The 26,063-nt window shown below is 42.2% G+C and overlaps 1 protein-coding gene across 3 annotated transcripts in view; it reads left to right on the top strand.

Annotated features, from left to right (window-relative positions):
* OSBPL11 (oxysterol binding protein like 11) overlaps positions 1–26,063 on the top strand; it is a 45,405-nt gene continuing 19,342 nt past the window's right edge. Inside the window, exons 1-3 of one of the 3 annotated variants that reach the window (XM_028743862.2) lie at positions 1–904; positions 20,704–20,772; positions 24,524–24,699. In XM_028743862.2, the coding sequence (XP_028599695.2) occupies positions 708–904; positions 20,704–20,772; positions 24,524–24,699 (442 nt within the window). In that variant the 5' untranslated portion in view covers positions 1–707. Of the gene's footprint in view, positions 905–10,641; positions 10,755–14,332; positions 14,493–20,703; positions 20,773–24,523; positions 24,700–26,063 lie in introns of those variants that run through there. The other 2 variants (XM_028743871.2, XM_028743882.2) reach the window with 2 other exon arrangements.

The following is a 26,063-nucleotide window of genomic DNA, read 5'->3' as shown; positions in this document are numbered from 1 at the left end:
GAGCGGCTCTGCCACTGCTGCTGCTGCCCTCGGTTCGTGTGGGCTGCGAGTCGCCGCCGCCACCGCTGCTAGCCCTGGAAGACGGAGCCTGGCCGAGTGTGGGAGGGGGCTGCAGAAGGGGCGTTTGCGGTTCATGGTGAGAGACCAGCCCCAGGCAGGCAGGCAGCCTCTGGCGGAAGGAGGTACAAACCCCAGGCGGCCGCCCTCCTTTCGGCGCCAGCATCCCGCCTCTCTGAACAATTGAGGAATTTCCCGCTGCCTCCCCACCACCCCACTTCTGCCCTCCCATGGGATACTGAGGTGCGCGGAGCTGCTCCCCCGGTTTACACACGCCTTGGGGGCGAGTGCCTGGACCCCCCCCTCCACGTTGCCAACGCAGCTGGCTGCCCTGCTCCCGATTCATTCTCTGGGTGTTCAGGAAACTCATCTGTTGGATCCCTGGCCTTTCCCCCAGACCTGGCTCTTCCCCCCTCCATAGTCTCCCTTTCCCCCCTTCAAAGCTGCCATTCGAGCTTATTTCCATAGACTTGCTCCATCTCTGGCCCACATTTGGCCCCATTCACAAAAGTTCCACTCCGGAGTGACCCCTCGTTTTTTCCTAAGGATACTTGACAGCCTTGAGAAAACAAGTTTTCCTCGAGCCCTTGGTGACTTGGCTTGTTGCACTCTCCCACCCTTGGGTGGGCAGGGGCCTGACAGGCCCCACCATGCAAAGTGGGGAGCCTGTGTCTACGGCTCCGGCAGCGCCACCGACAGCGATGAAAGTGTCCGAAAGCGAAGGCAAGCTGGAGATTTTGATCCCAGCCCAGAACTGCACAAGCAAGAGCAGCAGCAGTAGTGGCATCAGCAGCGGTGGGATCAGCAGTAGCAGAGGAGGAAGCACTACCAAAAGCTGGCAGTATAGGTGAGTATCTCTGCTGAAGCCTAGTGGGGACTGCCTTGTTGGTATCTTAAGTGGGTGGTGGTTCTGTCTTTAGGGGGGAGGGGGGAGTATTGAGAAATGGGAAGCATAAACCTAAAACCATCTGATGTGTGTCTGGTAAAGTTTCTGGTGCAACTGAACTTTTCACCACAGAGGCCTAACCCTAAAGTTGCAAGTGTTTTATTTTGTATTCCGGAGGGCTTTGGAATGATAACACAGTAAAATGTGATGGGCCGGAATGTACATTTCTAAATATGCTGGAATACTCCGTGGACACATGTGGTGGAACTGCGTTCTTCTGTCTGTTTACCATTGCGCTCCTTTGGGTTGTACTTTAAAGCATTTAGTGCTTTGACAAATGTATAAATTGTCCCTTGGCAAGAGCTGCTTACATATTTGGGTATACAGGTAACTCACAAATTACATGCTTTTAACTAGTGTGCATTCAGCTTCACTCATTTGCCGATTAAAAAAAAATTAATGGAAAGGGGGCAGGCATCTGAGATTAAAAACTTTGGGTTCAATGGTGGGTGGAACTGCCAGTGTGTTTGACTATATATGATTTTGATTTTAGGTGCTATTCCCGGTACATAACCCCAGAGTTAGTTGAGAGTCACCTGCATACCTAAAAATAGCAGCTTTGTACCCAGTGTTGCTTGGGAATTCTAAGAAGCCCCCCAAAATCAGTACAATTTTGAAATCAGTAATTAAAATCAGTGCAATTTTGAAAGATTCAGTCTTCCATTCTGATTCATAATGGCATCAGTTATATCCAAACATAGACGAAAACCTGCTCCTTGATATCAGAAATGGTTATGCAAAATTTGGTTATGATATCTTAAGAGGTGTCCAAATGCAAGCAACTTTCCAAAACATATAGTAGATAAATGTAGAAATGCTTCCACTGATGGAACAATCAGGAAAGTGTAACATTGAATTTCTCCCAGTGTGTGAAATGATACTGAGATTTGTGCAAAATAGCTATTTTGTTTCTTTCTAGATATTACTATATGTCCTATTCCTTGATGTAAGGAAACAAAAATGAATACACATCATCCCAATACAGGCATTTCATTATTTCACATTCAGTTGGTTTTTAATATTGACAGTCAGTTAATATCTGGTCTAGTCAACAATGCTGATTTCAATAGACTTGGTATAAGGCAGTTTCCCATAAGACTGATTTGTGAATTGCAGGCGTTCTATACATCAATTGTGTAATCGTATCCATGCATACTAGAAAATAAACCCCAATGAATTCACTAAATGTATCTACTTTGATGCTCCTTAAATACCTTGTCATTGCGTTTCCTTTTTAAAGCAAATGTGAGAAAGTATGTTTAGGGAATGTTGTTGCTTTTTTAAATGTCAGGACATTGCTAAGCACCAACTTCAACTCCCCTAAAGCATGTCACTTCAAATTTTCACTTCTAATGTTACATTACACTTTCTCCTCCTAAATTGCCAGCATGTTACTCCTTGAAGCTATTAGAATTTTCTTTGAGCATGATAAATGATTTCATACATGACAAAATGAAACCAATGACTTAGTTCTTGGCATTCACCTGGTTCAGACAGAATATAGTTTAGAATTCCATACACAAACCTGCTTCCTCCTCCCCTCCCCTCCTCAATTGAACATGAAGCTGTAAGGAGGAAATTGGAAGCATCTACTTTCATTTTAAACCAACTGTGTTTCATCCAAAGCAGGGACTGCAGTTTTAACTATGGTTTGTTCCAACAAGTCAGCATCAGAAACCACAACTTGAGCTGATTTGAGTTCAACAAAATCTGGAGCGTTGGTTTAAACTAACCACAGTTTGGACAAAATTACAAACTGCAATTAGTTTAAAACAGAAGCACTGCTTCCCAACTTCTCATGGTTGTATTGGAGGAGAAGAGTAAAAATGGTAGATACATGAACCTGAGACTGAGCAGTTCTGGTAAGTTTGAGCAAACCAAACTATGATCTCCCACTTTAGACATAATACTAAGCCATGGATTGTGTTTTGTTGCTCCCACACTTACAGAGGGAGGAAACAAAGCAGGAGAAATCTCCCAAGTTCATGGTAAATCATGAACTATGTAAAATCAGCCTACTTAAAGAGTCTACTCTTAGATTCAGGCTTGGTCCTATCTGTAAGCTACAATTTTTCATTATCATGAGCCTCATCTGGGAGTCCAGGTTGCTCCAATTCTGCTAGTTTATAATGTTTTGGAAAACAGCTTTCTTTGAAGGTAACTTTTATACCAGCTTTGAAGATAATGTTTGCCTTTTTCGGACAAATAATGGTAGTCAGAAATTTTCTTTCACTGTCCAGTTTTGACTTGGAACATCCCAGAAGGATACAATGCATGAGGAAATAGTAGTTACAAAATAGGAAATAAGCCGTGCAGATAGATCACATAGCAAGCAATGTTTCTTAATCATGACTTTATACACTGCAGCCCACACACTGCAGCACTGAAGCTTCAAAAACTTTATAAAGTTGTGCTAAACTAGACACATTTCCTTACTTGCTGTACCTTCTTGACTGCAGAGCTTTGGTTTCTTTGTAACCTCTGGATTTTTTTATTTACTTTAGATGCTAGAATAGGGGAAGGGGGGGAGAGAGTGGTGTAGAGCTAATTTAATTAGGGCTGGGAAGTGGTTAATTCACTATGTATTTCATTTGTATAGCACTCATCATCAAATCCATCCCAAACTGGGTCTGTAACACAACTACGTGTTTGTTGTTGTTTGATTGCCATCAAATGGAGCCAATAATGTAGAGAGAGAGAGATGTATTTTGCTGTCTTGATGATAGGCAGGAATGAGGACTCCTTGCTGTTCAGTCCCATAGGAGTATCACACTCTTAATTTAGGAGCAGGTGTGTAATGTCATGTTCTGCATTTATAATCACAGATACATTTTAAAACTAACTGTACTGGGGTGGGAAACGTTTTTGGCTTGAGGGCCACATTCCCTTCCTGGGGCCCCAGGCTAATGATGAGTGGGGCCAGAGGGGAAAGTGGGCAGAGTGATAAATGTGGAGTTACGTTTGTACAGTAGGCTAGTTTGTTCGCATGCACACACCCTCTGTCCTCCCCAGGTAAGCAAGAAGCATTATCAGAGTTCAAGGACACATTTATCCAGGCAAAGACACTTTAGGAGGGTGCGAATCAGGGCTGGTGAGGGGTATGGCTCAGGAGGGTGTGTTGCCTGGCCAGATAGGGAGGCTTGACAGTCATACCGTATTGGCCTGAATATAAGCCTCCCTTTCCCCCCAAATTCTGACCTTGAAAAGTTAAAGTGCGTCTTAAGTTTGCGACCTTACAAAAATGGGCTTTTGCGATATCACTGTTGAAACAGACATACGATAAAACGGAATGGGTGTGAGTGCCTGCGAAATTTTAAGAAAGCGCCTTATATTCGGGTATTGTCTTTTTTTTCTCTCCCCCCCCCCAAATTTTAAAGGTGCGGCTTATATTCGGGAGTGGCTTATATGCTGGCCAATACGGTATTTAAGTCAGGTTCCCCATACCTGAACCAAATGTGTGCCATTGTGGATATGCACATATCCTTTGTTACTTAAACAAGAAATTTGTTTTTAGACAATACATTACAATGCTTCCAAAGTTGCTCCAGGTATGGTGGGATAGGGAAAGGGGATATTTTTCATGGGCATCTACTGTCACTCTAAAAAATGCAGATATCTGTTGCAGTTGTGGTAACTACACTGCGGAGGGCTAGTTACAGCTTTTGCCATGTATCTCCTTGAAATATTACAGAAAGCTGTAAAATCACGATGGGTGAAAGAGAGGGGCAGAGTGTGGCAATGATAGCTCTACAATACCATGTCCAGCTCTTTAAAAAGCCATCGGTTGTGCACAGCCCACAGCCTTTACATTTGTAAGCTTTTTATTTGCAACGAGAAGGGCTATGCATTTACTTTAAAAGAATGGACTATGAGAATTTGGGTGTGGAGCTAGGTACACCCTACTCAGGTGTTATTAAAACCTAGATCTATAACTCATAAGCAGGGATTTTAGGGATGTGTTGCTAGTTCCACCCACTGCCACCCACGTGCTTCTCCTCTCATAGGCTCCCCACATTTCCCAAGGTTCTACATTGCATGTGATCGTCAGTGAGCACAGAACACGAGAACATCCTTGCTTGATCAGGCCAAAGACTCATCTAGCCCAGGATCCTGTTCTTCCAGTGGTCAGCCAGGTGTCTGTGGCAAGCCTGCAAACAGGACATGGGTGCAGCAGCACTCTTTCTGCTTGTGTTTCCCTGCAGCTGGGGTTTAGAAGCATATAGGAGTCTCCCCGCTTCAGATAAGGATGAAGCTAATATGCTTGTCTCCCCACTAATGTGTTCTGTTTCCAGATATGCAGGGCTGCTTTAATGGTAATTTCCATTATTTAAAAAATAATAATCTAAATCGTTTTATTTGCACTTGCTTTATCATATGTTGAAAACTAGCTGTACTGACCTTGACAAAGAGATCTTTCAACTGCAAAGGTTCTTAAGGAAATGATGTAGCTTGTGACTGAAAAGCAAAGCATAACACATTAAAATGCTGCCTATTAATATGCTCATCCAGTCCTTTTTCGAGAAATGTAACACACATACTGAAGGCACCAGGCACCAGAAGCTTTGCTCAGAGACCAGCTGTTCAGCTGTAGGGCATATGCTAGGGATGGAGGAACTGTTTTCAACCTGAAGGCTACAGGTCGGTGGTGCACGGGGCCAGAAGCAAAACGTGGTGGAGCAATGGTTGTAAATCTTACCTTTGTACAGTAGGTTGCATTCCGGTCATGCAGAAATCAGAACTTTTTGCATACCTACAGCTGCACAACTCTGCATGCATACAAGCAGGAGACATTGTCAGGGTTAAAGGGCACATTCTAGAGAGACAAGTGCGCTTAAGGAAGGTGTGGAGCATGGCTGTATGGGGACATGAGCCACAGGGAGTGTGTCAAGGCTGGACAAAGAGGCACGGAGGGCTACCTGAGGCTTCCCCACCTTTAGACTATGCTTTCCACATGGATGATCCCAGGTTCAATTTATGGGCTATTCAGATAGGTAAGGGAAATGCCTTGAATACCAACTGCCATTTCAGTGCAAGGCATGGATAGGGAATATGTTGCACTCCAGTTCTTGTTGGAATCCATTCCCATTGGCCGCAGCCAGCATGGTTGGGAATTGAGGATGATGCAGGTATTAATGCACTCGAGGGCTGTATTATATTTTAAAAATAGATCAAATCTAAAAGTAACAGGCAAAGAGAGATCTCTCAGATCTGGATGTCTTTTTCTTTTCAGATTTGGCTAGACTGAAATGCTTGCTCCTGAAAGGTGCAAGAGAACCTTATAGGTAGGAGATAAGCCATAATTGCTGTCTGTGCTTCTATGGCATATCCATTGTAGAGCCCTTAATGAATTACAGCTACATTGGATTTGTATGTGATATGATGTGCTGTTTGGCAGCGTTGCAAACAAGTTTACAAAAGTTGCTGGCTTGCATGCCCATGCCTGCCTGTCTTAGTTTAGGCACATTGACAGCCAGATAGAGACTTTTCTAATGTACTAAAGCTTCTGCAGGCGTGGGAGCACATGAGGAGAAAACAAAATGAAAATCTGTTTTTTATTTCTTCTCCATTTTCTTTTGAAATGATAAACAAAGCTCACTTAACCCCACTGTACATAGTTACAACAAATACACATATATGTACCACTCCCCCAATACGCTGCAGAGATATGAAAAAGAATCTCATAGGTTATATAGAAAGCTTCTAGGTTTATATTACAGTGGCCATTTTTTAAGTCCTCTAGGATGGAAGTGAAAAAAGCTCATAAAAATCAATGGAGAAATTCAGGATTTTAGTGTAGGTATGATTTGGCAACTGGGTGCCCGCCCCCGCTACCCCCCCCCCAAGCTGAAAACTAGTAGTAAAGAGAGGTGTTAATTCCCACTCTTTCCCACACAGGTCTTACTTCTGCCCTGCGAGACAATGAAAGAAAAAGCAATTGAAAATGGAAAGTGGTCCTGCTTTAGTCTAGCCATTAGAGCTATGTAATCTTCATGCCAGTTAACAGCTTCCCCCTTATTCTGCTGGCAGCCATCTTTGCTTAGGGAAAAGGCTCCACCCTGAAGACTCAAATCAGGGACTTACTGTGTCTTTCAAGATGATTGACCCTTAACTGATGGATTTAAAGTAGTAATTTAAAAAGTAATATATTCATAAAGGCACAATGCATTTTGACAAAAGAAGGAAGGACCCCTGCAATTGTCTTAAATTTAGAATTCCTTTGAAGAGACAAGGAAAAAACAGATATTATGCGGGAACACAACAATTATTAAGAAGGGAAACTTGTATATTTCAACCATCTTTGTAATGGATCCGTCTGAAATCTGGTCATATGGTACTCAGTGTGTAGATAGATACTCCATGCCAAATTTCAGGCAACTTGGACAAATATTCTGGAATTTATTAATGTTTAGAACATTCCAGTTTTTTCATGATAGATTGCAGTTCAACCTGTTTAATTTAACTGTGCACGCAGTCTTCTTGTGCCTTTGTATTTTTAGGCAGGTTCGGATTATTTATTAGATTAGATGGGAGAAGATAGCCCTCTAAGTAGAATAATAGAATCATAGAATTTTTGAGTTGGAAGGGACCACAAGGGTCATCTAGTCCAACCCCTTGCAGTCTTCTGCCCAGCATGGGGCTCAAATCAATGACCCTAAGATGTCTCATGCTGTACCGACTGAGCTGTCCCAGGGATAATGTACTACAGTTCTGTGTGTCCATGAGGAATGGGAAAGGGAAGGATGACAGGACATGTGTAAGATTGCTGGCTGCTTTTTAAATTATCAATATGACTCCCAGATTAAAGAAAGGGTTCTTCATTCCTGATGCTGAGTCTTAACAGTGTTGTTATATAGCCACAAATGCTATAAGACTCTCTCTGTTCTGGCATTTCATCACATATCAGGTTAGATTATCTTCCCTAAGCCTGTACTTCACAGGTTCATAGAATCATAGAATCATAGAAACATAGAGTTGGAATAGACCACAAGGGCCATCGAGTCCAACCCCTTGCCAAGCAGGAAACACCATCAGAGCACTCCTGACATATGGTTGTCAAGCCTCTGCTTAAAGACCTCCAAAGACGGAGACTCCACCACACTCCTTGGCAGCAAATTCCACTGTTGAACAGCTCTTACTGTCAGGAAGTTCTTCCTAATGTTTAGGTGGAATCTTCTTTCTTGTAGTTTGGATCCATTGCTCCGTGTCCGCTTCTCTGGAGCAGCAGAAAACAACCTTTCTCCCTCCTCTATGTGACATCCTTTTATATATTTGAACATGGCTATCATATCACCCCTTAACCTCTTCTTCTCCAGGCTAAACATGCCCAGCACCCTTAGCCGTTCCTCATAAGGCATCGTTTCCAGACCTTTGACCATTTTGGTTGCCCTCCTCTGGACACGTTCCAGTTTGTCAGTGTCCTCCTTGAACTGTGGTGCCCAGAACTGGACACAGTACTCCAGGTGAGGTCTGACCAGAGCAGAATACAGTGGCACTATTACTTCCCTTGATCTAGATGCTATACTCCTATTGATGCAGCCCAGAATTGCATTGACTTTTTTAGCTTTTTTAGGTTACTTGGGTGTGAAAGCTAGATGCTGTACACACCAACTTAAGCCATTTCAAAGTCTTGATTTAAAAATCCCTAAATTGTAGGCATTTTCTTTGGCGAGTAAAATGGGAGTGCCAGGAGATTGCACAAAGAAATGGTTAAGTTCTAAACATTCAGTATCTACCAAATATCAAAGGATGTCATCTTTAACTTGACCAGGCGAATACTGTGTGCATGTAACATGATTTTCAACTTTTGTTTCATTTTGAACTTGGGACTAATTTGTCATCCTGTGGAATCATCTTAGATCTGCGGTGTGACTCCATAGTGCCACTATTTTTGGACAGTACTTTTCATCAGAATCCCCCTTCTGCAGAGCTATCAGAAACTTCAGTGAGCTAAATGAAGTTAGAAGCACATAGGCAGGGGCAGTTAAAAAATGTTTGGAAATTCTAGGCACCAACATAACTACATAGCATAACATTTGTCTGTTGGGGCAGTAAAAAGAGAAGGGCAATGTTAAGGTCGTTAAGAGTCCTGCTGGGTCACACGGCAAGGAGGGCATGAAGGCAATACCTGTTCCCCACCCCTGTTGTATGTATGCCCTCTTGCAACTTGGTATATTGTTTCTAAACCTGGAAGTTCACTTGCCCTACAGGCAGTAGCTTGGTAATGGGCTGGTCCTCCATGAATCCATCTAAGCCAGAGGCCGTGACCACATCTTGAGGGCGAATTCCAAAGGTTTATATACATTACATGAATAAGTACTTGTTTCTCTCTGTCCGGAACCTACTGCCCATCAATCTCATTGACTTCCCATGTGTTCAGGGTATTATGAAAGATGGAGAAAAATTTTTCTCTCCCCATATTCTCTATATCATTAATTATTTGATACATTTCTTGAGTGTTCCTTCTTGCCCTTGCTTGTCTTTCTTCCCTAAACTAAAAAGCCCCCAGTGCTTTAGTGTTTCTTCTTAGCAAAGCCATTTTTCAGCTCTACACTGTCCATTTTGGGAAATGGGGTGACTACAGCGGTACATGGTTTTCCCAACCTGACTGCACCATAGATTTATATTGGGGCATTATGATACTAAGTGTTATATTTTCAGACTTTTCCCTAATGATGCCTAGATACTTTGCCTCTTTTACTGCCCCACAGCTGGTGCTATCATTGCGTTATCCATTTGAACCCAAATATCTCTTTCGCAGTTCAGATGTCTTCAGTTAGTGTAAATCTAAAAAATGTGATTATTTGCCCAATTGTGTATCAACTTACTGTTTAAGTTGATACAATTGGATTCTTGCAAACCTGACTCAAATAAAAATAGGGAAAGGCAGACTGGGTACATTAGCTCACTTTAGAGTGATTGGGCTACTGGAAATGACTATGGGGCCAAAGAGTGCATTTGTATAATACTGACAATGTGCTCTGGGCAAAATCACATGTGTGGTTTAGCCCTTCATAAGCGGGTGGCACTGTGTCTTTTTTAAGGTTGCAAGTCATGAAAATGAAAATCGGGATATTGGTTTCCTTAACACAGTTGTTGAATCTTTCCCAGTTTTTAACCCTGCGTTTTTTCATATTAGGGTATTGGACGGTGCATTAGAATTCTATAGGTAGTAATAATTGACCTAATGGAGATTAGACTGTTGAGACTTTGCCAGAGCTTCCATTAAATTGAAAGTGTCTGCTGTTCTGATGAGTAAGGTGGTTTGTTTGCGTAAGATGTTGATGGCTAGTTTTCTCTGATGCTTTCAAAAATCCCAGCCTTTCCTTTCCTCCTTTCCTATTTTATTTTGTATCTCTTCCCTCACGTACAATGTTCTGTTCTGATTTTTATTTTGACAAACTCCTCTTGGCTTCCACTTGCGAAAGACATTTGATTCTGACTGGTTCCCCAAGTTCAGTTTGTCCGCACCTCATGTTCCAGTTAATAAAGAATTTTTAGTTGTTTGAGCTGCTGAGACTGATCTTGTTAGGGCACAGAGCCTGTAGCATATTAGTTTATCTGATGTAGATAGTATCCTACCCAGTGTACTTTAACCTTTGCACCAGTTTCTCATTCTCAGCTGGGAGCTTCAAAATGAGCTTGAACCTATTACCATGACCTGTTTATTTTTTCCATGGTGTTTCTTAAGATGATTGCTTTAACAATCTGACCAAGTGGGCTCTGGCAAACGAAAGCTTATGCCACAATCTGTGTAAGTCTTTAAGGTTCCTTATTCCTTGTTCTTTCTGCTTTTAAGACCCTTACCTGGTGATTCTGTGCTGAGCCAGGCATGTTTGCTTTTCCTCTGTTGCCTTTCTTCTGGCCAGCTCTTCAGCTTACTTATTCATTTTGTCCTATATCTCTGAAAACAGCTCATAATTGGGTAGTGGGGTGAATTGTGACATCAGTAAGTAAGCTGCTAATCACTGGGATACCCCCACCCAACTTTTTCTTATGTTTCCATCTTGTGGATTTATTGGTTGCAGTGCTTCTGTAATGATTTATGGGTGCCCTACTTAAGATTGTACTTCCTGAAAATCAAGTTTCCGTTTAGTTGCTTTAAAGTGACACAGCTAGAACCAATATTGGTATTTTAAAATTAGAGGCTAACTTTTCTCAAATAACTTTGATCTGAATCTTAGCTTCATAAGAAGAAGACAGCTGTCATTTCAGGGAGGCTTCCTCCAGTGCTTTAATGTATGGAGTCCAAGTTGTTCATATGAGCTTTTCCAACCCCTTCCCATGCTACTGTGTGTGCTTTTACATTACCTAACATTCCTTCTCTCTCTCTCTCTCTCTCTCTCTCTCTCTCTCTCTCTCCATTTAACTCCCCTGTTCTATTTTTATGTCTGTGTTCCTTCAGACTTGCCCTTCCAAAGCAGTGACCTCTCCTCCTTTCATGTCTCTGAGTATTTACATCTTTCTACCATTCCAAGTCTCCACAGAAACACTATTTCTTACTGCATTGTACTAAATTCATGAGAACCTTTTTGGGTTAGTGGGGTATAAACTTTACTAAATTGACTTGTGTGTTCAACAATGTGAATATATATATTTTCTGACAAGGCTGCAGCCTGCTTTTAAGTAGCAAAACAAGGGGAACTATCTGTGAAGCATAATGTGAATGTACACTGCCATGTAAATAATGAGTAATGCACAGCTGCAGATGAGGACCCCCTGAGATTTGTAATGCTCTGACAGAGTTGCTGGGATGACCTTCGGGGCTTGAAAATCTGAACTGATAGACAAGATCTGTCATGCTGGCATCTGATCAGACAGCCATGAGTTAGCCGAAAAGATTGCGCAGTGTTGTTTGTTTGTCTTTTGGATTTGCCTGCACTAGGGAAACAGCATTGTTACTGACCTGCTTACTTGGTGGCTTCAGACACCTGTTCTAGAGATGAGAAATCCTTGGTGCTGTCTCCTCCAGTATGGACTCAGCAACAAGTACTGTACATGGCCGACCCACCTCCCAAAGGCAAGAGACTGAGGCTGACTAGTGAACATCAGTTGCACTTAGAGCCAGATCCTATGCATTTTTACTTTAAAAGTAAATGTGTTTCAGACTGCAGCCTTGGACTAAGTAGTGATTAGTGAGGCAGTCTCAGCCATTCAGTGCTGTGGAAATTGGCCGTTGCTCCTGGAGGAAAGTTGTAGCTGCCTTGGGTTCTTCTTGGGAAGAAAGGCAGGATATAAATATAAGAAATAGAAGATCCAAACTACCTAGTGAGCAAGTAAGTGGGTGATCTGACTTCATGATTTTGGAAGCTCATAGGCTTTTGGAATTATGGTTGAAGCCAACCTTTAAGTTACTATGGTGCTGAACTACAATTCTCTTAGAAATTATACTCCGTAATGGTAACTATAAATGCTGCACATTGTCTTCGTGGGTTACCCTGAGCATTATCCAATTTGTTCTCATCACTCTGAAAAAACCGAGTCTTACCAGCTTGTGGTCTCGTACAATACACCTTCTTTATTTCTTTTTTATTTCTTTTTCAACTTTCAACCAAATAAAAATAACAAACATGTGCATATTTATTTGAGCAAGTGGCTTAGGACCCTGCAGAAAGCCCCAGCACACTTGAAGGGCGCCCTAAACAACCTAACTCTCCAGGTAATGAGGACACCTTATTAATTAATTAATTAGCTAGTTAGTTAGTTAGTTAATTAATTAAATGTATGTACCACCTTTATCTTCCAAGAAGCTCAAGATGGTGTACATAGTTCTCCTCCACATTTCAGCCTCACAACAACCCTGTGATGTAGGTTATGGTAAGTGATGGTGACTGGCCCAAGGTCACACAGCGAGCTTCATGGCTGAGTGAGGATTTGAACCCTGGTGTCCCAAGTCATAGTCCAATACTCTTACACCACACTGACTCTCTTGGAGCCCCTGATGATCTGCTGCACCAAACATAAAATGGACCCAGGCTCTTTCCCCTTCATGCCGAACTCCCATGAACTAAGATGAAGGCAACCCTGTGGTAGGTAATGAATTGACAAAGGAGTGATTACAAGGTAGCTTCAGAAGGACGAGCCTACTCAAGAGGAGGAGGCGCCAGGTGTATAATGCAGTCAGCTGCTCATCAGGAAGGAGTTTATTTATCTGTACTAGCATCTCAATCTCTGACTGACCTTTGCTGGTACAACAGCTCCCAAAGATCTCTCTTTCTCTATGTACTTTGCCTTGGCTCCTGTTGGTCAACAACTCCAGCTCATGTGCCTGACCTTGACTGGACTCACCTCTCCTGGGAGTTGCCTTTGTGCTGGTGCCCTGTGCCATAGTTCCAACTGTGGGATGCAATCAAATTGGTTGGGCCTATTTATAAGATGTGGAAAATTCCATTCCTTCTCTTCCATGTCTTAAATGCTTGGGATTTCAACAGAATAGTTTCATGGGGGATGGGTGTGTTTCTCTTTAACCATCCCATATGCCTGGAGAACATTGTTTAACAACATGCAAAGTCCTAGTCTCCAAGAGAAGGTGACAGCATCCTGTTTCTTGAAGAAGAACTTTTAGGAACTGAGGGGCTAAGAGCTGACCTGGAGTATCATCCTTAGAATTTGTTCTTGTTATTATGAATGGCAGTTTAGCTTTATCACTAGCTGACATTCTTTTCAGTCTCTCTGCAGGAACTACATTTGAATAATCTCTTCTGAATGTGAAATGTGTTTCCTTAGTACAACTTCAGATTTTAGCTTTTGAAAAATATACGATACAATTGAAAGGGCTGCTTCACACATTAGCAGTGAACTACTTAGAACTAAGTTCCACTGAGTTGCTCCCAAATAAACATGCATAAGACAGCAGCCTAAATGTTCTGTGTACACACACAAAAATGTGGTGTGTGCACTAGAAAGGTGAAATTGCCTGTTCTTTTCCACTGCCTGTACACAGGGTGATAAATGTTCATCTGCCACACGTAATATGTGCTGCAGCCTTTGGAGTTGCAAAGTCTGAGAGGTTTCATTCCGTGAGCTGCAGGCATGTACTGCTATTGTGTGTGATATGTTTCAGGAGTGAATGCTGTAACTGAGTTCTAGTTCAGATCAAGTCCTGAAACTGCTGCTTCATTGAGCCATTTTGAAGTGGCCTTTGGTTATCTCAAGACTTCACACTGCTCAGTTCAGAATTTAAAACATGCCTTAGATAGCAAGTCAACGAGGGTTATTGACTGTTGTGCCAAAGTAAGTGGAAGCATACAAGACTCTTAACTTGGTCATGAGGATGTAGACACATGCTTCTCATCTACAAACACTAACTAACCCATTCTGGGCAGGGCAGGAGGAGTTGGATATGTAAAAGGGGCTAGAAACAGACCTTGAGCACTAAGGCTTACTACCTTCTGCTTAAAAACATGTTTCACTTTCTAGCTGAGAGGAAATGAGTCTTGGTTTATGGGCTTGTTCCGCTTTTCTATGCTTTTTCTTCAGAGACCCTTCAAAGGTAGGTTTCAGAGACTGATAGGAGAGCTACTTTCTAAGCGGTGCACGTTGGCCAGACATGTGAGCCATTTGTTTCAGAACTGCAAATTGATTGTGAACTGTTTGCTTGTTCTAGGCTTCTCAGCACTGAGTAGGGAGTGTAGCTCCTCATTTTAAGCACTTTAATTTCAGAGAGAGCTAGTTCACGTGATTTGATTTTGATGCAGGCTAGGCAGCAGGGTTTAGCAGTCGGAACTGCCACAAATAAGTAGTTTTGTGTTGCAAAATCATGGTGTTGTGGGCTCTGTTCCCTATCCTCACAGTGCTCTGCAGAGATCTAATACTGCATTTCCTGCCTGTGATATAAATAAGTTGTACTGTTTTAGAACAGAGCTGTTTTGTAAGGTTCATTGCATTAGATCAATGGGTTTTAAAATGTGAGATATGGACAGTTGCCAAGGGAAGCACGAAAGTTTCCCTGATCTCTTCTTCTCGCACCCCTGACTATTCCTCTCTCAGGACCAGTGGCAGAGTTATCTTACTCCCTCATCTCTCCCAGTTAGGTGCAAGTCCTCCCCACTCTTCACACTAAGCTTGGGGCATCAGCACAGCAAAGCAACTTGTTTTTTCCCCCATTATAAGTTTGGTTTTCTACAGATAGATAAGCATCACCTGGGCCAGTGGGCTGTGCTCCTTTCCTTTTCTGGAGCTTCAGTCCACTTTTCTTGGACCTGAAGTAAACAACCTATCTTGTTTTTGCCTGTTACAGTTGGGGATGCTTAAAGGACAGTTTGCCAGTCTTGAGATTTTTCTTACGGCAGTTTTTGAAAATTTGTTTTAGACTGGCCAAATCTCATTTTCTTGCGGTTACTGCCTGTTTTGTACTCCTCTCCTCTCCTGCAGGGCCCAGTTAACAGGAAAAGGGGTGGGATGAGTGTTTTGGTGAGTGCAGGAAGTACCCTCTTGTCCCTACATGGCCTCAGGAAAAAACAATAGGTGGTGTGGGGGGCATTACACATTTGCTGAGATTTTGTGGTTTTGTGTTTACAGGGTAAACAGAAGCAGAATCTAAGCAGAGACTCTTGTGTTTCCCAACATTTCAGGGAGGCAGCAGTGCATTAACTCTTTTAAGTGGTGCTTAAGCTAAATGTTTCTCCTGTAGATGCTGGATAAAAATGACTTTCTTTTCTTCAGATAGTGGGTATTTAACTAAGAAGTGCTCTTCAACAGTAGCACAGAATGATTTGTATTGTGATAGTGCTACTTCTTGCTTGCATTTAAAATCAAAGTTTGGGACACATTAACATTCCTGGAGGTGACTTTCATAGCCAGTGCATTTTCTTCTGATACATACTGTTGTTTGCCTACCTTGCTAGTACATAATTACGGTAAATTAATATAGTATTAGCAGAAGTAATGCTTGCTGAACCAGAGGAAGCTGGAACATAATGGGTAACGTTCAACTAACTTTTCCCGTCAAGGATTTCTTCTTGCACATTGGGACCTTCTCCCTTTTTCCCCCTCCCACACTGTATGCCTTGTACCCTTCTCAAATTTTTCAGGAGTGTTCAGGGAACCCCTGGAACAAATCTAGGGGGTGCATAGAAGAAGGTTCCATTGTGCAATTAGAAATCCTTGCACTGATGTAAGGATTCAATGTAGTGCCATGTCGGATAGAATCTCTTGTGTTCCATGTCATTTGGGTTGATTGCAGACAGACAGACAGAGATGCTGTTACAAGTTCAGCTCATTCACTGTGATCAGCAGCCAATCACTCAGCAAAGAATATGTGGTTAATTTTTTTTTGTTAGACCTTGATGGCTAGAAATATTTTCTCTAGCCTTTTGGAAAGAGACTTTCTTCAGCAAGTGGGAAGGGCAAAGAAAGAATCTGGTGAAAAACGCCAGAAACAACAATGGAATGAAGCTTGTTTGTCGTATACAAGGGTCTAATGGACAAGAGTAATGTATATTTTTATCACACACACACACACACACACACACACACACACACACACACACACACTGTCAACTCATTAAAAACCACAGTGGTGTACAACACAATCAGGAAAACATTGTAAAATTATAAAGATAACAAAATATGGAAGAAATGACCAACACTCGGTCAAAATTATTCTCTAAAAGTTTTTGACGAACGTGTTTTCAGTAGGCAACAAAACTGGTGGCTGTCTGATTTCAATAAAAGCATTGTTCCAAATTACTAGTCCCACTACTCCAGAAGGAAAAACGAGGCTGCAGAATTCTATATTAGCTGCAGTTTCCAAATCAGCCTCATGGGTAGCCCATGCATTCCAGTAGTCCAATGCAGCAGTTACCAAAGCTTGAACTGGGATACCAAGAGACTTTTTTTGTATTTTCCCTAATGCTTACACCACTATGGCTGATCTATGTCCATATGTAAAATGGTAAATTTCATTGACTAAATCATCAAAACTAACATGATTAAATCTTAATATCCTGTTCCAGAATTATTATGTAGTAAAAGAGAAAAGATGGTCAAAGGAATATCTATCTTTCTCCACGTTGCAACAAGCATTTTATAGGAGCCAGATTTTAATACCATAGCCACCTGATTTATGATATACATGCCTGATTACTCTGCTGAGGCAGCCACTGATTCACACACTCATTCATCTTTACTATATTTTCTGTCTGTAATTCGTCAATTTTTTCATCATGGATTTGGCTTAATTCTTTTGTTGCCATAGTTTCTGTTAAAAGAGTCAAGCCTCTGAACTACAACTTGTGGCAATTCACCTTTACAAATTGTGGCAAGGTAGTTCTATGTTGATGTAATTTGAGAAAAAGTACTAGACGCCACATTCTGTGCCATCCAACACTTTAAAAATATTGGCAGTTTGCGCCACTATGAGATGTGTTTCTCTGTCTCACCCTTGAAATGAGTAACGTTTCTGATTCTTTTATGCTATTTCAATTATTCACACACCCTGTGAATGCAGTTCTAAAGGAAGGCACTTTGATGTAGGATTCTAAATGAAAAATAGGTCATTATATTTAGTAAATGCTTCAGTTCAGCTTGCATCTAGGACAGGTTCTGTGTTTTGCACATGAAATAGGCACCCAGCAGTGCTGACTTGCTTAGTGAGGCTGTGCCTAGTAGAATATCTCTGTGCCCTTAGCTGTATGGGATATGCTGATTTTGGATTTTTATAGGTCTTTTAGAGTTTCTATAGGTTTTAAAATATTTATTCCTGGTGTTTAGGCATGCAGGGCTGCTTTTCTCCCAAGTGACCACGGAGAAGCATTGCTTTACCTTGACAACTTCCCAGTGCAGCATGGGATTCATTGAATGGTAGATTTTCCAGTTTGATTGTTTGATGTACTTTAACCAGGGCTGGAAATATCACTTCAGAGTTACATCAACCCAACTTGGTGGGCCAGTTATAGGATCTGACTGGGGTTAGGAACCCAGAAGTGGAACTCTCCTTTTTGATTGGGCAAGTCTCATAGGTAGATCAGGGATTGTTCTCCCACTCTTTGGTAATTCTGTGCTGGCATGTCAGGGTTTCATTCTGTCCTCTTCTGTTGAGTGTCCATGTGGACCTGCTTGAAGAGATTGCCAAAAGGATGGCAGTAACATGTCAGTATACTTGCATTATACAGCAGTATGTTTCTTTAACAGCGGATTCACTTAGGAACAGTGTCTTAGCAGCCCATGTTGGGCTGAAGAACAGACTATATATAGAATAGATGGTGGAGCTGATGCTAACTGGGAATCCAGCGTCTAAAGGGAGGAGGGAGTCTGGTGTAGGTGCTGTGGCCCATTCATTAGTGGCCCAGGCACACTCTTTAAATTGGGGGTAACCAATGCAGAAGGACTTCCCTGATTCTTCCAGGCACCATGGCACCTACGACTGCCAGCTTGGTAACCCTCAATATTTGGGGCCGGGGGGCCGGATTGAGCTGGGAGAGCCTGCTGCCTTGGATTTGGTTGGTCTGCAAGGATTGGGGGGGGGGGGAGAGAAATGGTAGGGATGACTTCCTTGCTTGCCTAGTGGCCCATCCTCTTTGCTTGTTTGTTGCCTACCTGGAACTGGCAGAATAAAAATAATAATTTGAATAGTAATGATTGTATTATTTACCGGTATACCCTTCCCATCTGGGTGGGTTTTCCCAGCCACTCTGGGTGGCTTACAGAAGGCACTTGCTTCACCCCATGAAAGGACTGTGTGTTTTAAGAATTGTGCAGTTGGGCACAGAGATGGATATATATGTGTGTAGTGTCTGAGCGGGGAGGTATATTTGAATGTGTGGTTTGTGTGAGGGAGAAATGCACTTAGGCAGAGAGAGGGAGGGAGGGAGAGGTGTGTGAGAGAGACAGAGACAGAGAGAGGTAGCAGCTTTTTACTATTTGCACCTAGAATCATAGAATCATAGAGTTGGAATAGACCACAAGGGCCATCGAGTCCAACCCCCTGCCAAGCAGGAAACACCATCAGAGCACTCCTGACATATGGTTGTCAAGCCTCTGCTTAAAGACCTCCAAAGACTGAGACTCCACCACACTCCTTGGCAGCAAATTCCACTGTCGAACAGCTCTTACTCTCAGGAAGTTCTTCCTAATGTTTAGGTGGAATCTTCTTTCTTGTAGTTTGGATCCATTGCTCCATGTCCGCTTCTCTGGAGCAGCAGAAAACAACCTTTCTCCCTCCTCTATGTGACATCCTTTTATATATTTGAACATGGCTATCATATCACCCCTTAACCTCCTCTTCTCCAGGCTAAACATGCCCAGCTCCCTTAGCCGTTCCTCATAAGGCATTGTTTCCAGGCCTTTGACCATTTTGGTTGCCCTCCTCTGGACACGTTCCAGTTTGTCAGTGTCCTTCTTGAACTGTGGTGCCCAGAACTGGACACAGTACTCCAGGTGAGGTCTGACCAGAGCAGAATACAGTGGCACTATTACTTCCCTTGATCTAGATGCTATACACCTAGTGAACTTACTTTATTAAGCTAAGATATGAAGGGTGTTCAGATGTTACATTCAACAAGTATATGATCTGTATACACAAAGAGTTGATATGTACACTTCTACAGACATTCACATATAACATTTAATGAGTGCACAGCCTGTACAGATTAGTTGAGCCGTATAGGTGGCGCTGTGGGTTAAACCACAGAGCCTAGGACTTGCCGATCAGAAGGTCGGAGGTTCGAATCCCCGCGACGGGGTGAGCTCCCATTGCTCGGTCCCTGCTCCTGCCAACCTAGCAGTTCGAAAGCACCTCAAAGTGCAAGTAGATAAATAGGTACCGCTCCGGCAGGAAGGTAAACGGCGTTTCTGTGTGCTGCTCTGGTTTGCCAGAAGCGGCTTAGTCATGCTGGCCACACGACCCGGAAGCTGTACGCCGGCTCCCTCGGCTAATAAAGCGAGATGAGCGCTGCAACATCAGAGTCGGTTACGACTGGACCTAATGGTCCGGGGTCCCTTTACCTTTTTCAATTAGGAAGTGCACACACTTGCACAAACACTTGCACGTATGTAAAGATTGCTTGCATCTGTGTTCAGTGCAACATGTAAACAAGCCTATAATCTTCTGAACCATGGCAGGGTTTCAGAGCTTTCTTTTAGATTTTTGGAATTGCACCAAATATTCCATTTTCCAATGAGGGTTATAATTTATAATGTGCACTTAGAGGTTCCAAGAACAGTGTGTTTGGAAATGAACACAACTCTTTCCTTAATTACTAGTGCCCAGTGATGGATTTGCTTAACTCCATTCTGTTAAGCCTGTTCTTTTTAGCCTTAGTTAAGAACAATTTTCATAGTGAAAAGTTGTCCAAGAGCCTAGACGTAATCTTGGGGGAAATTAGAAACCTTAAGTGTGTTGAGTAATTTAATCTTAATGTTGAAGCTTTATAAATGAGAGGTGCCGCGTAATTTTAATGCAGATTCAAAGTGGTTTCTGTGTCAGTAATGCTGGAATTGGCTCCCCTTAATCTGCGTAGTAGGTGTAAAGCGTCTCAGTTCTGAATCCACACTGCAAAGACAAGGAGAAGACCAAGCACTTGCAGCAGTCTCTGTTTCAGAGTCATTTGACATTAATGCTGACTTAGAGTCAGCTTCTAAAAATATAGTTATTGGAAGAAGGTTTAGGCTGCAAATATGAAATTGCAGAACTTCTACGTGAAATGTTTTCATTGTCATTATTACTCTTTTTCTGATGGACTTTGTTCTTATATTTGTCACAGTGACCACATGGAAAATATATCGGGCTATTTAATGAAATACACAAATCTTGTCACAGGCTGGCAGTACCGGTAAGTACGGTTTCTTAAAAATTCACTGTATTACCTAATGATGAAATGAAGTTGTCTTAATCAGTAGGCAGGGATTTGTTTTAAAATGCTGGAAATAGTCAAGGGCTGCTTTTGTTCTGTTTTAGAAAAGGATAAGCAAACTACAGATAAAGGCAGAAGTGTTGCATCAGTAATCTCTAATTTTTGTGCCAGGCATTGATTGCCTGAGCTGTAAATGCCCTCATTCGACTAGTAGGTTTTGTGTGTTTCTGAGGGAAAACTCTGCTATGAAACACATTCGAAAAACCCAGAGCACAGTTAATATTTGGGAGTAAAGTGCAAATAACGAGGCATGTTTTGATTTCAAATGTTATATTGTACAGTACATTAGAAAAGCATAGTGTTTACAAGATAAAATACTGCATCCCTGTTGAATATTACAGATGGTATTCTGAGATACTTCTTGGAGGATATTTAGCATACCTAGTATTTGGGGACATTTGAAAAAGGTTTGAAATGCTTGTTTTTCACAAATCTAAAGAGGCTTTGAGGAATTCAAATTTTGCTGTTGCTCCCAACCCCTGCAGTCTTTCCTTCTACCCCGAAAGCTCAATGTTATTTAGATTTGACAGATTTGGGTATGCCCCTCCTTATCCCCCCCCCCCCCGCTCTCTGAAGTATGCACTATGTTTTGGTTCAGGTTGATCACATCAGTATATTTTAAAAGCCTGTTAAATTCGTTTGGACTTTAGAGCTGGTTAAGGGGAAGAATTAAAAAGTGAACCAAGCACTTCACCTTCCTTTTCTCTCCTAATGCCTTAGTTGTGTTGCATTGTGTGTTTTGAGCTAAGGGAACAGCATTTCACAATTTCCTCTAAATATCTGCTGTATCAATTTGCTTCTCCCATCTTTATTGCCTGTGCAGTTTGAACTTGAACTCTCAATGTGTCAACAACTAGTTTTCGTTGCACTGAGGTTTCCCAAATACACATTTTGTTATTGGTACTGTATAGTGATTAAACTAAGCCCATAGGAAACCATTGCATTTTTATTGTCCTATAAACAGGCGGTGATGAAGCAGCAGTAGCACAATTTCATCTTTTAATAACGGAAATGGTAGTATATAATTAGCATTGGTGTTATTTGGTGTGTGTGAGCCATCAGAGTGCCACTAAAGTCCTTCACAAAAAATTATCCCACTTCCCCAGCCCTGATGTCTGGGACAACTTAGCAAGTTTTAAAAATGTTGTACACATAATTTACAAGTACAGCAACAGAAGTATGTATACCCTTAGGACCAAGCCATGCATGATATGTGACTGGATCTACCAATCTTTTTTTAGAAACAGCAGCAACCCGTTTTTTTAAACACAGGCATAGAACTCAGAATTTGGCATCAGTGCTGGGGAGGAGTCCCTAAGCCCTGTTCCCTAATCTAGATGATTCTACCCTAAATTGCTGCTGTGTTTCCCTCCCCCTATAAAGTACTTAGCAAATATATTGGCTGCAATGCACAATAACCAGTGACTGAGCCATACATCAGAAAAGGCCTGTGCAAACAGAAGAGTCTTAAGCAGGAATCTGAAACAAAGCACCAATTGTTATTGCTTAATAGTAATAGGGAAGGAGTTCCACAACCTATGCGCAGACAGTTTAAAGGACTTCTATCTTTTGGAAGCAAGGCAAACATCATGTGGCATTCTTAAATGTTCCTTTCTGGCTAAATAAAAATATTGGGCAGAGGGTCTTAAACCTGCTCTCTGGACCCTGCAGATGAGTATTGGAGATAATACAGTGCAGTCCCTCCTGTACTCATTTCACAGAGTAATCCAAGAGGATGCCATTGTCAGTACTATAAAAAACCACATAAGGAGAATGATCATACTTTCTGTGTCCTGCTCTTAATAAAGGTAATCCTTTGAATGACCCAAGGGTGATTCATCCCATAACCAGGCCTGAACCTAGACGGGGAAGGGTCTAGAAAATTGGTGTCCTCTAGGCATGCCTGCAGTTGCTCCACCATGATTCCACCATGACTTTCCTCCTCTAGAAAGGAAGTTGCCCTATATCAAAGGTCCAGGGTAGGCTGCTTGAGGAGTGGCTACACCTCTGCTGCCTTGAGGACAGCAGGGACCCTCCCCAATGCAGAAATGTGTTAACTACATTCTGAACCCACCCAGTCACACCCTTTCTCCTAGTTTTTATTAGCCAAGAAGGGCAGGGGTCAAGAGAGCATTGCTGCGTGTACCCTGTCAGTGCCACCAGGCTGCAGCAGCAGGTTAGACATGGCAATGGACGGACACCTCAACAGAGATGTCCTTCGGGCATCAAGTGAGTTTGTCCTCAAAAGTACAAAGCAAAATGGTCCCAAAGGGCTTCCAAGGACACTACAGGTCTACCCACAACAGCAGTTGTGATCAAACTTCAGGCCACATTAAAAAACTCAGTTGGACATTTACTGGAAGGTGCAGTGCATCTGATAAAGTTTTGCCATCTGCACTACTGCATAGTCGGCATGGTTGTGCACTCTAACTAGTGTTTGATCAGCTTCAGGATGAGACATGTGCCATTTGCATTATAGTCATTATCCAGCCTGCTTCATCTTCTATGCTCCTTAGAGTACCATGGGGCTGCCTAGACTCTGCAGCACCTGAGAGGACACTCAGGGTCAATTGTGTGTTACCTCACTTTTTCTAAATGTGATGAAATCTTCAACAGGTTCACCTGTGGGAAAACCCCCAGATATCATTTAGGAATCCCTTGGATTCCATAAATCTCAGGGGTAGGCTATCCCTCTTGGTCCTCCATCCCTGTAGGGAGACACTGGCACCAGAAGTCCACACTTTCCCAGTAAGTGGTCTGTCCGTGACACAGGGGTATTGTGGAATCCCCTCCTTTCAGACTGCTCCTCCCATTGTTGAGAGCAAAAACCACATTCAGGGTATGCTCTGTTCTGTGCGATCTGTTGTGGCGTTCCCATCATAGCCATGGAGGCTAGGAAATGCCAAGCTGGACTGACAGTAGACCCCACATGAAAATTGAAATTGCCTAGAATAATTGTCCTTGTTCTTCCAAAATCTTACCAGAGACCACTTCAGCCAGTTCAGTCACTGAGGTTACTGAGCAGCAAAGGGGGATGGCACAGCAGTGGTATTCCTAGTTTGTTTTTATGGCCCAGCACCAGATGCAGACCCTCTAAGCCAGTTCCAAGTTCAAGAGGTTTTCTGGTGACGAGAGAGTATTCTGATGAACTTTGGTGACCTAATCCCCCCACATTCAGGCCTAACAGTGTTCTGCTCTGAAAAGCCTCACCACCCCCACATCAAAAACATTAGCCTCGGTAGCAGCGCAGAGTCACATACCAAGGGGAGAAATAATATTTTTCTAAGGACAAAATGTCCACGCACATGTACAATTACTTCATGGTAGAAGGACTTCCTTGCCAGTCTGGGGAACTGCAGGATCTGAGGTCCTGTCCCTCAGCCTGTACATTTAGCATGACTGTGGATCCAGAGGCAGTTTATTCACTGAGTGGGGAGTCAATTTATTGAACTAACAGGAAGAAACTGGTTATAGCTTGCGGACTGGTCTTCAAGGAATATTTGATCAGTCAGTTGATGGGCATTCCAAAACTAATCACTTCTATTATTGACACAACACAGTTTTCTGTAATCCCAAAATATCTAAATATGGCCATCTGCGTAAAAAGTAATTTGTTTAACCTTTAGTCTTGCTTTACTCTTACATGGTTTATTTCCCTCAAAACCTACAGGTATTTTGTCTTGAACAATGAAGCTGGTCTCCTGGAGTATTTTGTGAATGAACAGCTGAGAAACCAGAAGCCCAGGGGTACATTACAGCTGGCTGGAGCTGTGATCTCTCCTAGTGATGAAGATTCTCATACGTTCACAGTGAATGCAGCTAGTGGAGAACAATATAAGCTGCGGGGTAAGACTCCGTAGTTCTTGGACTTCCCCACTAGGAGGAAGCCTTTCCTCTTTTTTTCTTGTCTTTGGGTAGCTGTCTTCTTCAAGTCAGTGTCCGCTTGCTGTTTTGTGCATTCTGAAAAATTACTGTGTCTGAATTTGAACAATTTTTTTTTTTTTACAAATTAAACTGCCAGAGGTATAAAGCACTTTCTTTTTACATAAAAAATGCATGGTAGACAAGAGAAATACTACATATAAGTAAAATCCTCTAATTTAGGAATAATGACTATAACACAAATGTTGGTGAATATAACGTCTCCATGCGGTAAAATATTTATATGCATATTATAGGTATATACAAAACTTTGCATTTTAATTACCGTGTGTTCTTGAGATTTATTCAAGTTTTTTAAAAATATATATTTTAAACAATTGAAATCATGTTAACCATTCCACTTTGATAGTTGGCATAAAAAAAGGTCACAATTTTTCTATATGCATCGTTTGGGGAGAGTGGTGCTTTTAGTCAAAACAAGAGATGTAACCAATCAATGTGCCGTCAATTTTTACTAAAATGCATAGCTGCAAAATGTGACTGCTGAAGAATGAGGGCTGATAGGTCTTCACCCTTTTACACAGGCGTTCAGACAAATGCCACATTTCATTGAAGAGGAGCTTTCTGCTGTAGTCCAGACTGGAATGTTTCTTCTGACTCATAGTGAATACTTGCAACACTTACTATATCTTACAGTTGCACTTATCTGATTCCCATATTTGTCCCAGCCCAATCAGTGGATTGTGAAAAGGTGTGGGTATGTTAGAACAGTGTTTCCCAACCGGGGCCCACCAGGATATTCTAAGGGGGCTGAAAAATGCATAAATGGGGGACCACAACAAGAGGCCAGGGATCAGAAAGGGAAGTGAGAAGTGAAGAAAAAAAATCCTGATTGGCTGACTGTCCGTCAGTAACAAGGGGATAAGGGGCGGCCCACCAGGGCTTAGCGCTCCTTTTTGACATGTGCACCCTCTTTTTTCAGTATAGCTTCCTCAGAGTGCAGGAAGAGTAGTTTTAGTTCAACATTTGCCATTGTTTGCTGTAGAAAACATTTTCCTCTATTTTTGCTGTGGCCCCGGCATCACCTAAAAGCGTACTGTGGACAACCAATGCTACATCGATCACAGAACCATTGCAGTGGGAGGTTAGAGTTATGATATGCCTCAGGATAAGACCCAGCAACCCAAAGCAAGAGGTGCCACAGGTGGTATCTATGCCACATTTTGCACACCCTCTCCTTCTGCATTGCTGGGATGTTCCCTAAACAAAACTTAACTTGAAATAAATAATTGCATTCTTGCCTTGTCTGCCTCTGAACTTTTCCTTCT

Source organism: Podarcis muralis, chromosome 1 (assembly GCF_964188315.1).
Source record: "Podarcis muralis chromosome 1, rPodMur119.hap1.1, whole genome shotgun sequence".
NCBI lineage: Eukaryota > Metazoa > Chordata > Lepidosauria > Squamata > Lacertidae > Podarcis > Podarcis muralis.
The sequence above is the reverse complement of the archived record's forward strand: the minus strand, read 5'-3'. Positions and strand labels throughout refer to the sequence as shown.